Source organism: Spodoptera frugiperda, chromosome 20 (assembly GCF_023101765.2).
Source record: "Spodoptera frugiperda isolate SF20-4 chromosome 20, AGI-APGP_CSIRO_Sfru_2.0, whole genome shotgun sequence".
NCBI classification, from domain to species: Eukaryota; Metazoa; Arthropoda; class Insecta; order Lepidoptera; family Noctuidae; genus Spodoptera; species Spodoptera frugiperda.
In genome coordinates, this window is record NC_064231.1 from 2,556,731 (window position 1) to 2,569,047 (window position 12,317).

A 12,317-nucleotide genomic window follows, 5' to 3' on the forward strand; every position below is an offset into this window, starting at 1 on the left:
TGAAACTGCCTTTAACAAACTCAATGAAACCATTGCTATTTAACTATGTATTAGATTAAACAAGCATTATATGAACGCTGGATGTTATACGAATAGCTGTAAATAAGTTCATACATACATACATATACAGGGTGTCCCTGAAGTCGACGTCCAACAGGCACCAGATGATCGGCAAGGTTCCAAATGTTATCAGAAAAATATAAAAAAAAATCTAAGTCCTATAGTTTTTAAATTACAGTAACTTATGTGCTACCCACGAAAATGTACACCCTGTGCAAGTCTTTTGACTCTTGTTGCTACAAATCTTTATTTTTTCGTCTGCAGTCTTCCTTACATTATCCTGAATAGTGCTCCAGTAATATGGAATCATAAATTCTTAGCCAACTGCTTTAGATTGGAAAATATTGTTAGTTTTAGAGGAACCAAATACTCTGAATAAAATTTTCACCTTACTTTAAGTGACTGTACTGAATAAATTATGTATGGCGCTAGTAGTGGCAAATTTCACCAAAGTTGGCGCATTTAATAAGGATTATAAAATGGTATAGCACTTTGCAAATTATTTCTTAAATTCGACACAAAAAAAGATTTTTCAACGAAACTCCGTTTCGATGAATTTATTTGAACTTGCTAAAAATTCTTCTAGTGTACTCAAATCATACGTTACAACCTCGTATGCACTAGACAACACTTTGCACGCGATTTGTTATCATCATGTTGAAAATCAGCGAGGATCTCTTGTCAAACAATATTGTCTGTTTACCCGTGATTTCGCTTGCAGCATTCGTCGGCAATATTATCGCTAGACGAACTGGTGTTGTGCATCTCGAGCCATCGTACTCGGGCTTCGGCATTTTAGCTGAGCACTGGCTTTTTTGCGCCGTGTTGATTATTTATTTTTTAAATTATTTTTTGCTTTACCTGCAATTCCTTGTAACGGTGCAAATAACTCTTTCTCGACAAACTAAAGAATATTTGATGCTTCATCCCGCATTTGATCACAAGGCATGAACACGTAACACACACTTTAATCGGAGGATACACCAATTTTTTTTTTTTTTTTTTTGATAGGGATATGACGAGTAATTGTGCGTAAGGGCTCATGTACACCATACCACTACCGCGTCGATATGCTGTGTACACGAATCTGCCGCGTCCGTTCCTTTTGATTTTACTACACATTCGATAATGTGTTTGATGCACTATGAACATCATATTGCAATCATTCAATATTATTTAGTGAAACATGATACACAACATCAGTTCCTCTAGTAAGTCTAGTAATATTGCCGACGAATGCTGCAAGCGAAATCACGGGTAAACAGACAATGTTGTTTGACAAGAGATCCTCGCTGATTTTCAACATGATGATAACAAATCGCGTGCAAAGTGTTGTCTAGTGCATACGAGGTTGTAACGTATGATTTGAGTACACTAAAAGAATTTTTAGCAAGTTCAAATAAATTCATCGAAACGGAGTTTCGTTGAAAAATCTTTTTTGTGTCGAATTTAAGAAATAATTTGCAAAGTGCTATACCATTTTATAATCCTTATTAAATGCGCCAACTTTGGTGAAATTTGCCATTACTAGCGCCATACATAATTTATTCAGTACAGTCACTTAAAGTAAGGTGAAAATTTTATTCAGAGTATTTGGTTCCTCTAAAACTAACAATATTTTCCAATCTAAAGCAGTTGGCTAAGAATTTATGATTCCATATTACTGGAGCACTATTCAGGGTAATGTAAGGAAGACTGCAGACGAAAAAATAAAGATTTGTAGCAACAAGAGTCAAAAGACTGGCACAGGGTGTACTTTTTCGTGGGTAGCACATAAGTCACTGTAATTTAAAAACTATAGGACTTAGATTTTTTTATATTTTTCTGATAACATTTGGAACCTTGCCGATCATCTGGTGCCTGTTGGACGTCGACTTCAGGGACACCCTATATAAGTGTATATAACACGTGGTACATACTGGTACAAACTACCAATTAGCAATAAAACAGTTATCGAACGATAACTAAACGCATTGATTGTATTCATTAAACTTGAAAATAACTACGCACCCAAAACTAACTTTATTCGGATATGGATAAGGTAAAAAGTGTATTAAAGAAGGTAAGACAGATAGCAGAAAGGAGATTTACGAAAGAAATATACAAGGCGGATATGAATGGAGCGAACATATCGAAACCAGATTGGTGATATATTAAAGAAGGGCTAAATTAAAAGTACCTTTAACCGACGAGCATGCATGAAAAGACTGATGACTGTTGATAAAGCGAAAGAGGTGGGTAAGAATCGTAGCAATTGGTGTTCCATTATCTCTACCTACCCCCATGGGAGACAGACGTGAGGTTACGTATGCATGTAAGGCAGATAGCAAAAGCAACGCACTAAACTACCAAAAACCAATCTTATTGCGAAATGGATAAGGTTAAAATTACTATTAAAGTAGATTGATGGTTAAACATGGTATCTCGATGGTGATCGTGACTGAAGCATGTTCTACAAGGCCCAGGGCCCATAATTACAAGATAAAACCTTGTTCTTAATTAAAAATCATGTAATAACTTGATTTATTAGCTCTAACAGTAATTTCCAATTATGCATGCAAACATGTTAGAATAATAGTCCCCTCTATTAATAGATACTAAGAGTAGATTTTTAATAATTACTTCGTCTAAAAGTACCTACTATAAAAACAAAAAATACGATTTGACACCTAACTTATATAAATTCCGAACAATTGCGTAAGCAATCTAAGAATAAATATTGTTGTCCAAACATAAAACATATAAGTTATGACATTAGAAACATTAGAAAGTTATCATATTTTAATATTGTTTGAGTTAAACAATAGAATCATTAACATGTAGGTAATATAAATATCAAACAAAAATATAAAAATTTAAGTGATTATAATTAATTGTTCAAACGGACGGATGTTAAACACAATTATTAATCGTAAAATATATCAATCACTGTTAAACATAATACTATTCAATTAGGTACATAAAAAAGAATAAGATTATTTATAATTCCAAACTAACAAGGACTCTAAACACAAACTACAAACACTATTAGACCGGCTAAGTTGAAAGAAAAACTAATTAACATTCGTTTCATTGAAGGCAGAAAGAAATAATCAATGTAAGCATTTTTCAGTGACATTTTTACAGTCAAAGGACATCGGGCGTTTTTTACCCGATTTTTTAAAAGTCGCGAACATAAACCAAAATATTTTTAAATGATAGTGTTTGCAATCATATTTAATATTGTGTAGTTATTTTGATTCACAAAAATGGGAAAATGGAAATAATTAGTAAAATTAAAATGATACTTTAAGTTGACTATTTTTCCTAATTACTAAACGACCGCTCAGTAAGTTAAAATATCACTCCGTGGTATTTTTGTAAACCCAATCAGACTAAATCCGTCAAGTTGATGTGCATGTTTCGTTCTCACTCTCGCCCATAGTCCTAAAACTGGTATACATATGTTGCGCTCGCGCAGGTAGCTAGCTTATCTTACTACATCGCAGTCCTTCGTCATCATCATCGCAGTCCTTCGCCAAAAGTTAAGAGAAAAATATGTTGTTTTAATTATTTTTGATTCCCTTTTTCCTCTTCAATTATTGCCCAAAAACATTTATAAATATTTTTTAAATGTCCATTTTCTCCTTATTGCCACGACCCACAGAAATGGGAACTATACCATTGTGAACTAGATTTAATTGCCTATCCACCGTACCTAATTTTATTTTTGTTCGCCGTAGGTAAGTGTCCCATACAAAAATGCCCGATGTTCTTTATTAAAATGTCTTTAACTTAAATGAAACCCAAAAACTATCTAGGTATGTACCTAAATGTGATAGAAAAAATATAATCTTCTACATACATACCACGTTAATCACAGCGGTTTCAACAAGAGATGTAGTATTGCAATAAAATCAGCATAAATGTAATAAAAATAATAGATTTACCGATAAAACGGTTAACAACTGCATTTACTTAGGCAAAGAAAATTGAAACTTAACCAATCGTTGTTTTATGTGTGTGAACGTGATTGCATTCCGGCTAGTTACATTCTAACAAGGATTATGTTTTAAGATAGTGTCTTGGGTGTAGAAATTCGTGAAATATATTTATTTAGTATACATAGACACACAAATACCGTAAAGGCAAATGATTTTGTTTTTACGCCAAAACCGCGTGGATTTGTTAATGAAGCTTTGAAATGTTATGGTCTTCATTATCAGATAAAACTACAAACAATAACTAAGATATAAGTGCTTAGATTTTTATAAACAACACGTAACCTACTGCCAGTGTCTCTGTAGGTTAAGGACAAATGTATAGACGCACAACAAACCTACATTTCACCACAAGAATGAGCAGTGCCAAGTATCTAATAGGGGGCATACCTACTACTGCATAGTGGGTAAACACAAATCCCCACTCTCGAAGTTATTTTCGAAATCGCAATCACAACAAACTTGACCCGGAAATGATTCTCAAATGCAGACTTGACGTATAAAAATGTTTTCTACTTATCTGTCTAATAAATTAAAAAAATATCTTAGTTTGTATCATGCTAAAGTATCACTAGAATACTAGGTCTTTTTTAGGGAGAAAATCATCTAATGACCTCTCCCGCCTTGGGCAAGGCGAGAGGGAGTGTCAGACTCTTACTGACTAAAAACCAGCTCGTTCCTATTGCTTTTTTTTCGAGCCAGAACCAGGAGCTAAATCCGTTAGGTAGTCCGCAGCTCCGGAGAAAACTAGGTCTAGATTACCATTGGACTAGATGGCGGGATTTTCAAAAGACGGCCAGCATTTAGGGACGAAGTCTAGCTAGGGATTGTGGGATTTTTACATCACTAAAACCCTGTAGGTGACTATTAACACATGCAAAGTCTTAGATTCTATCTCTACTAGGTCACTACTTAATTTCTAGTGATACGAATTCTCGGCCACAAAAAGCCGTCGACCTCTCCATACGTTTTCACTGCCAATGTTTAGTATGCGATCAATAACAAAAATGTAACACAGCCTTGCTCCTTTGTAAGTCATAGTACGAATAGCAATGTTAAAATGACAAACGGTTATTTTCATCGGCTATTAAACGTAACCAAACCAAATCTAATTTAATTTAATTTAAAAACAGTCTTCTAAATCTTTAGTTTAATGCATAGTTAAAAGGCATTGAAGAAAGAAACAAAATGAGTAATTATCTACAGCAGAATACCGACGATTTTCCTTAATTTTTCATTCAAAATTCCAATGGCATTTTTTATGATTACTTTGACTATAAATAAATATCAAAGTCCATCACCTTGAAACCTTTCCACTATGTTATTTGAGATAAGGAAGTGTTTACACCATTAGAATAGGCATGGTGTTATTTTGACAAGCATTCTTAAAATCTGTCAAATTAAAGTAGTGGAGTATTTAATGCCAGCGCCACACATGTGCGAACTTTGTTCACATAATTGTTCACTTTGTGTAGCACGGACAACTTAGTACCAAAAATCCGTGGCACTCAATATGAACACTTATGTAAATAAACAAGTGCGCACGTGTGTGGCGCCAGCATAATATTATGGTACAGGGGTTTCCCTATAGTAAGCGGACCATGAAGGTTGTATTGTATGTTGTATTATAAACGTATTATTACTGTAATGCACAATAGAATGACACATTAACTGCTACATATACGTGACATTGTGTGTCGCCATGGAGATTATTGTGTATTTTCCATTACAGTTGAACACACATAAGGATCAAGGAAAATTTTTCACTACATACTAGCTTTATTTTTTTCATTTAGGGGGGGGGAGGGGGGGAATCATCCTATGACTTAAGCGAGGCGACAGGGAGTATCAGACTCTTACTGACTAAAAACCACCCCGTTTCTACTCCTACTTTTCAAGCCGGAGCCTGTAAAACCCGCTAAGTAGTCCGCAGCTCCGGACTAGATACTAGCTAGTTCCTAAAAAAATAGTGTTCCTACTGCTACTGTTTTTCACCAATTCAAAGTCAAAGTCAAAGCATTAATTTCAATTAACTCACATACATAGATAAAAGCCCAAATTCTATGTCAATGTTTATCAAGAAACAAGTCGAGGAAACATGTGTGTGTTACTTTAAATTCTAAAGTCTTTGTGTGCTAAGGCCATTGTAAGGACAACTGTCAAGACGAGACATACCTATTTCTATATATCTATGTATGTATATTCTGTATCAGTATAATTAATTGACTTTTCTCTTGTACATTTCTCGCCATAATGACATGACAATAGTTAATTAAGTTTTATTACGTTTACAAGTAAATATAATTAAAAAACAAACAGTATTTCAATATTGAATTATTATTATCTTTCTAACAGTTGTAACTATATAATTAATTATACAACACTGAGTTATGTAGCTATTTATACTTATTTGTACTTGGGAAATGGTATATGAATGCCCGATGTTTTTCAAACTAAACTAAATAACTCAATACCTATCATATTTAGACTAAAATAAGGTTTAATTTATACAAAATTCTCAAGGTTATATATCAAAAACGATTGCAATTATTTACCGATTATATGATTACATTATCAGTGCGGATATTCAATAGCTTTAATTTAGATTAGATTCACATCTGTAGCTATTATACGAAGCCATTAAAATAAACTGATAAGATTCGATCAAAATATATGATAGTATATATTTAGTAATTAATGTTGGCTCGATAAACTATAAACAACTTTCAGAAAATGCGCCCTATTTAATATGGATATCATTTCCCAAGTAATTTAATATGGAATATGCTTCACGCATATTGGAATCATAACATGAAAAATATATTAAAATAATATTATGACAAAATTACTTTCAACATTCATCAGAAGAACTTAAGTATAATTATTTAAAAATTCCATAATTGTTAGAAACACTCATGGAAAGAGATTATCTTCATTGAGATCAGATCAGTAAGGAGGTCAGTGCACATGAGTTTTTACTCTGTGGCACGGTAATATGGCCGCCGCACTATGTAGAACATAGGTAGCTCCTATATCATAAAAGGAAAACAGCACATTGACCTCAATGTCTACTGACAACCGGAATCTGATTTCCATCATCATCTTGTCTTATCCTCATCTTAACACAACATCACAATGTATTAAGAGAAAGAATATCCTTTTCTCAAGTTAGTTTTAAATTCTCATCAGATGCAACAGCCATGTTTCACCAGTTGTGGTTTAAATCCCAAATAACTAATAAAAACTAACCTCTAGCTATTCAAAGACTCCAATTTTAGAGCCCGTGCTATTAGTAAGAATTTTCTTAAACCGAAAATGAATCGGATCTGAGGAATCAAGCTCAAAATCTCTCGTTTGAAATCTAGCTAAAAAAGAGGTACATACATAATCGCAAGGAAATGCACGCTTCGTTGGCAACAATTGGCGATCCATTACCAACAATTGATACCAACCTTGGAGACAGTCTAAGCCATTTAACGAACTAATAAACCAGTTTGGATATTATTCGTTTTACAGACCACAGTATGGTCGATGTGTAAATAGCAAAAAGTGTAGCCTCACAACCTGTTGTTCTAACTTGGTCATTGGTTGAAATTAAGTAAGTACGTATGTAATTTATTTATTTATTGGAAACTCTACAGCTTACTTTCTTAAGTACATAGTCTGGTATGTAAAGGAATATGGGGCTCTGAAGCCAATTACGAATATTTAAAGAAAGGCCAATGTTGGTCATAATGTCTAGCAAAACAAATATTTGTATCAAATATTTATGTTATTGTTTCTTTTAAAATGAATCTAGCACAAACTTTTGCGTATCAAAAGTGCATAAACCTTCAATCAATCGTTTTTCCAATAATTTTGAAACGAGCTCACGAACGAAATTAGATGATTAACAGTAGCCTAACATATGCAATTTTATCAATTTAATTTGACACTAATTACCGTTGTAAACATGATGTACAAGGCTAATAGAATCGCGAGACAGCGCAGCCGTTCAACTCATGAATGCTAAAGAGACGCATACTTATAAAAACAGTCTACCGTTACTTTGTAACCCATTTACGATACTAAAATATTTGTTTCGTTTACCACTTAACAAGTGGACAACAGTATTTGAGCGACGTTTATTTTTGCGTCAACTTTCTGCCAAATACATAACCTAAACTTTGTAAATCAAAGATCTCTTTTAGACACTGATTTCTTGACTCAAACTTTGTCTACCAAGGTAGCCTTCATAAATGCTATCAATTACAGATAAGCGAAATAAAACAGTAGTCCGTATGTAGTAAGCAGTAAGTAATCACTAGCATAAATGGCATCGTTAAAATTATCTTGGCAACCGATTGCATTGATAAAGCTGAATTACTGTGTCTAAGGATCACAAGTAGATGGCCGCATACCAATGGCTATACAGTAAGAACGTTCATGTTATCTAAATTACTCGATCACATCACATATTAATGGAGCAATGAGGAACAGTTATGTTTTAATGAAGATCAGAATTTGCACAGTTGTGACCGTCTGAGTTCGTACCAATATTACGTATTAGTTAAAGCGAATTTAAATGAAGATGAAACAGAAGAGGTCATATAAAAACAGATGAGGACGTGTGAGGAAAGATAATTAAGACAAAAAAGGGACATTGGGAGGTGACGACAGTTGAATAATGGAAGAAGACATAGGGCTGATCCCAAGTAATTTGGAAGAAACACAGGGAAATGAAAATTATTTCTATAGAGTTGATAGTCCTGTATAACAATTTTAACGCCAAAATACAAGTCGTCTGCTAGTCTAGTATAAGTAAAAGTAATGACTAGAAACTATATACAGGCATATAATACAAAAGTGACTAAGTATATGAAAGGCAGACTTACATAACATAATCTCCATAACACCAGTCATTCGTCAGTATTAATTTTAATGCACGCTATCAAAAAGTAAATGTTCCATATCGTCAGTTAAGAACGATTTCTTAGTAACGAATAGGTACGGTAAAGCGTACAAGGATAAAGGCGATATTAAAATCAGTTCCGAGATTCAAGATAATATCCTTATTGATAACCGTGAGGCACAGAACGAAATCACAGAAACAAATGAATAAGTGAATTTAAGAAAGCACAAGAAGGAATTCTATTATAATGAAGAAATTCAATTTGAATTCTATATACGTAATATACAAATGCAAGCAAAACTGGCTACCAAAATCTTATGTCTTAGATAATTTTCAACCTATCTAATCAGTAATACAGTCCAAAATCAAATATCTAAAAACAAGGAAGAGCTTGCTTGTACCAATAAAGAAAACACCTTACCAGAAGTTTTAAACAACCACACGATGTGAATACGCGAGTAAAATCAGCACAAAACAATAGTCCACAATAGTACACATCGACCGACTACAAATCCGGTTCAACATACAACACACTAAACTAAAAAGCAAAGCAAAAAAACTTCACAACAATTCGTACATTAACAACCGCTTCGCAAAGTAAACTGTCCAGTTTTAAACAGCGATAAAAAGAATAACATTCATATCTAAGATTTTTGCTTATCACACGTTTACGTATAGATTATCATACCACTTTATCGATAGTAAAATAATTAATTACCTAATTACTAGAAAGTCAATTAGAGTTAATTTTATAACTAGTGGAAATACCCATCTAAAATAACTAAAGGTAAAAATAAACTTATTAAAAAAAAATTGTTAAGTGATCAACAGATTTGCAATGCACTTGTACCGAAGGACCAAAGCGAACTGATCCTATCACACAACACTGACTTATGAAGTTTCTATTTTTATTGACATACGTAATAAAGATAAATCAGTGATGCAAGATCATTCATATCATATCATCTTATTTTCTAAAAACATGCGATTACGTCTAAGTCTTCGAACTTGTTTCAATAATATTTTCATTCTATGGACAGATGTTTTTAAACTATTTACGAGAAACGTGGTGTTTGAATTGAGTCATTCTATCAATTACAACCTTTAATTTTACGATCCCTTATCCAAAACTCGAGTGTTTCAATGCACAAAACAAGTATGACTTGCTGTGTATAGTGACGACATTAAACGATACATAAAATTGAAAGTACGTAATTACGTATTAAACTTGTTTACAGTGACATATAGACGAAAGAGTATTGCATACTTGAATAGCATACTCTTAGTTGATTAGAGTAGAGCAAGGTTTCCCAAACCTTGGTGTAATGAAATAAATGTAACACAAATGGAGAATTTAATACCGTAAAGAACTAGGCAGATGCAGTTTCTTCAGGGTTCCAGGAATTGTTAGAAGAGAATAGATTAGATAGACTAAGTCGACTAACGAATCTGTTTACATTAACATTTTTAGCACCTCATTTTGAATAAAGTTCTTTATACCTATACTTTTTATAACAGCTCAGAAAATGTACATAAAAGTCTCTCAACCGTTTTTGCATACCCAAGTAGTCGGAAATCACAGTCAATGGTCTTTTAACAACGATGATTTAAAACGACAGAAAAACATATAAAAATGCTATGTTTTTACTGAACTAAACTGTTTCCGTAATTATGTGATTTGTAAAGAAGTACTTGACAACATACATAAGGCCAAGACCAACAAAGATCTGTTCAAAGCAAATCTTCTGCTAGTGTCGGTCACTTTTGTTCCCCCATGGCGTTTAATGTGTTATGGTTTAGAATTCAATTTTCATTACTTTTAATCATATTTGTTGAACTATCTAAATAAATCATGATTTGCACTGTGAGTTGCTACAACTGACCCGATTTTGATGTATTTAATCATAGAAATTAATTGGTAAATCTTATAGAATTAGATATTTGATGTAACAACGAATGAAAGAAGTAAAAAGAAAGAAAGTAGTAGGTAAGTAAACATTTCTTTCAATTAACTCTTACGTTCCGATTACTTAATTAAAAAGTCATAACTTACCTTATGACTTTGGAATAACTGAGTACTTAATGCAGGTTTTATTACTTGCTACACATATACAATCGTATATGTATGTATGAACATATGTTATGTGTCAACACACAACAATTTGTACAGATAAAATACATTCTCATTGACATATATTTCGTTAATTGCTTTCATACTTATGAGGAAAACAATAATGCCTAATACAAATAATAATTCACATTTCGTTGCAATACGTAATTATTCTGGGAGAAAAATACAAGCCTATCTATTTGCGAAATTTCACCAAAATCTCGTCAGCAGTTTTCGAGTTCAAGAGTGACAAACATTTATTTATCTTCACAAATACTTTAATGAATCATATTAGGAGTATTGTACAAGTATTTAAGTTATTTTAGTAAATAAATAACCAGTATACAAGGTCAGGTTATATTATGAGTCAGTTTTATATTAGCTTTGTATAGGCATAATATAAATAGGTGTTAATGACCTCAACGCTTTTTATAAAGCTCACACTTGAGTCAACAAGGCTTCGCATATTATTATTAAAATATTTTTAAAGAAAACAATATTAATGGGAAGCCTATAAATCATTAGGATTAACTTAATTTAAATTTTAAATTACTGTGGTACCAAACAGCTTTAATTCCTACATGTTTTTGAGGAATCCTAATTTAATCTTAGTATATTAACCATTTTACTAAGATTTACAGTATTACAAATCACATGCACCATGCAAAAATAAATTACATTCGCTTTTGATAAGCAATAATCAACCATATAGTCGTAAAACGTACAAAGGAAATTGAATCTTACAGTTCATTGATTTTAAATACGATAATACCTAAGCATATTAGATTTCTATACTTCAAAGACAATCTTACTCATGAATAACATTATTCGAAATCCAATGTTATTTTCAAGACACTAATTCATTTCGTTAATAGAAATGCATTAACGTAGTTTTATGACATAAAAGTTGCTAACAATTTATACATGTGAAAGGAAAAGTGTTAACATTGATTAGTTTATTTATTACAAACATTTGGCTAACTACTATTGCCTGTACCTATAGTCTTGGCGAAGATTTTGACATATAACGTGATAGGAAATTGGTTTTTGCAATGTGCTCTTGGAGCTCTCTTAAGTAAGGTAATTAAATTACTGCAATGCTGTTTAACTTGATCTCAGTAATGTAATGCGACCAATCCGTATAAAGATCAAGATTACTCTCTGTCGAATAATAATTAAAAATTTTATAGTCTCAAGGCTATTTAGAAACACTCATAATTAAAACTAAGCACTACCGAGCTATTTTTTTAAAAACGAACCGAAAATAAAGAGTTAA

At 32.6% G+C, this 12,317-nt stretch overlaps 1 protein-coding gene across 5 annotated transcripts in view; it reads right to left on the bottom strand.

Moving 5' to 3' along the window:
- The window catches only part of LOC118280392 (cystinosin homolog), a 52,562-nt gene that overhangs the window by 15,653 nt on the left and 24,592 nt on the right, over positions 1-12,317 (bottom strand). The window contains exon 1 of one of the 5 annotated variants that reach the window (XM_035600438.2): positions 9,353-9,549. The exons of 2 other annotated variants lie outside the window; for them this stretch is intronic. Coding sequence is in view for 1 of the 3 variants with exons in the window: in XM_035600406.2 (XP_035456299.2) it covers positions 8,915-8,942 (28 nt within the window). In the remaining 2 variants the exon portion in view is untranslated. Of the gene's footprint in view, positions 1-3,908; positions 3,953-8,914; positions 8,958-9,352; positions 9,550-12,317 lie in introns of those variants that run through there. 2 more of the 5 variants (XM_035600406.2, XM_035600431.2) reach the window with 2 other exon arrangements.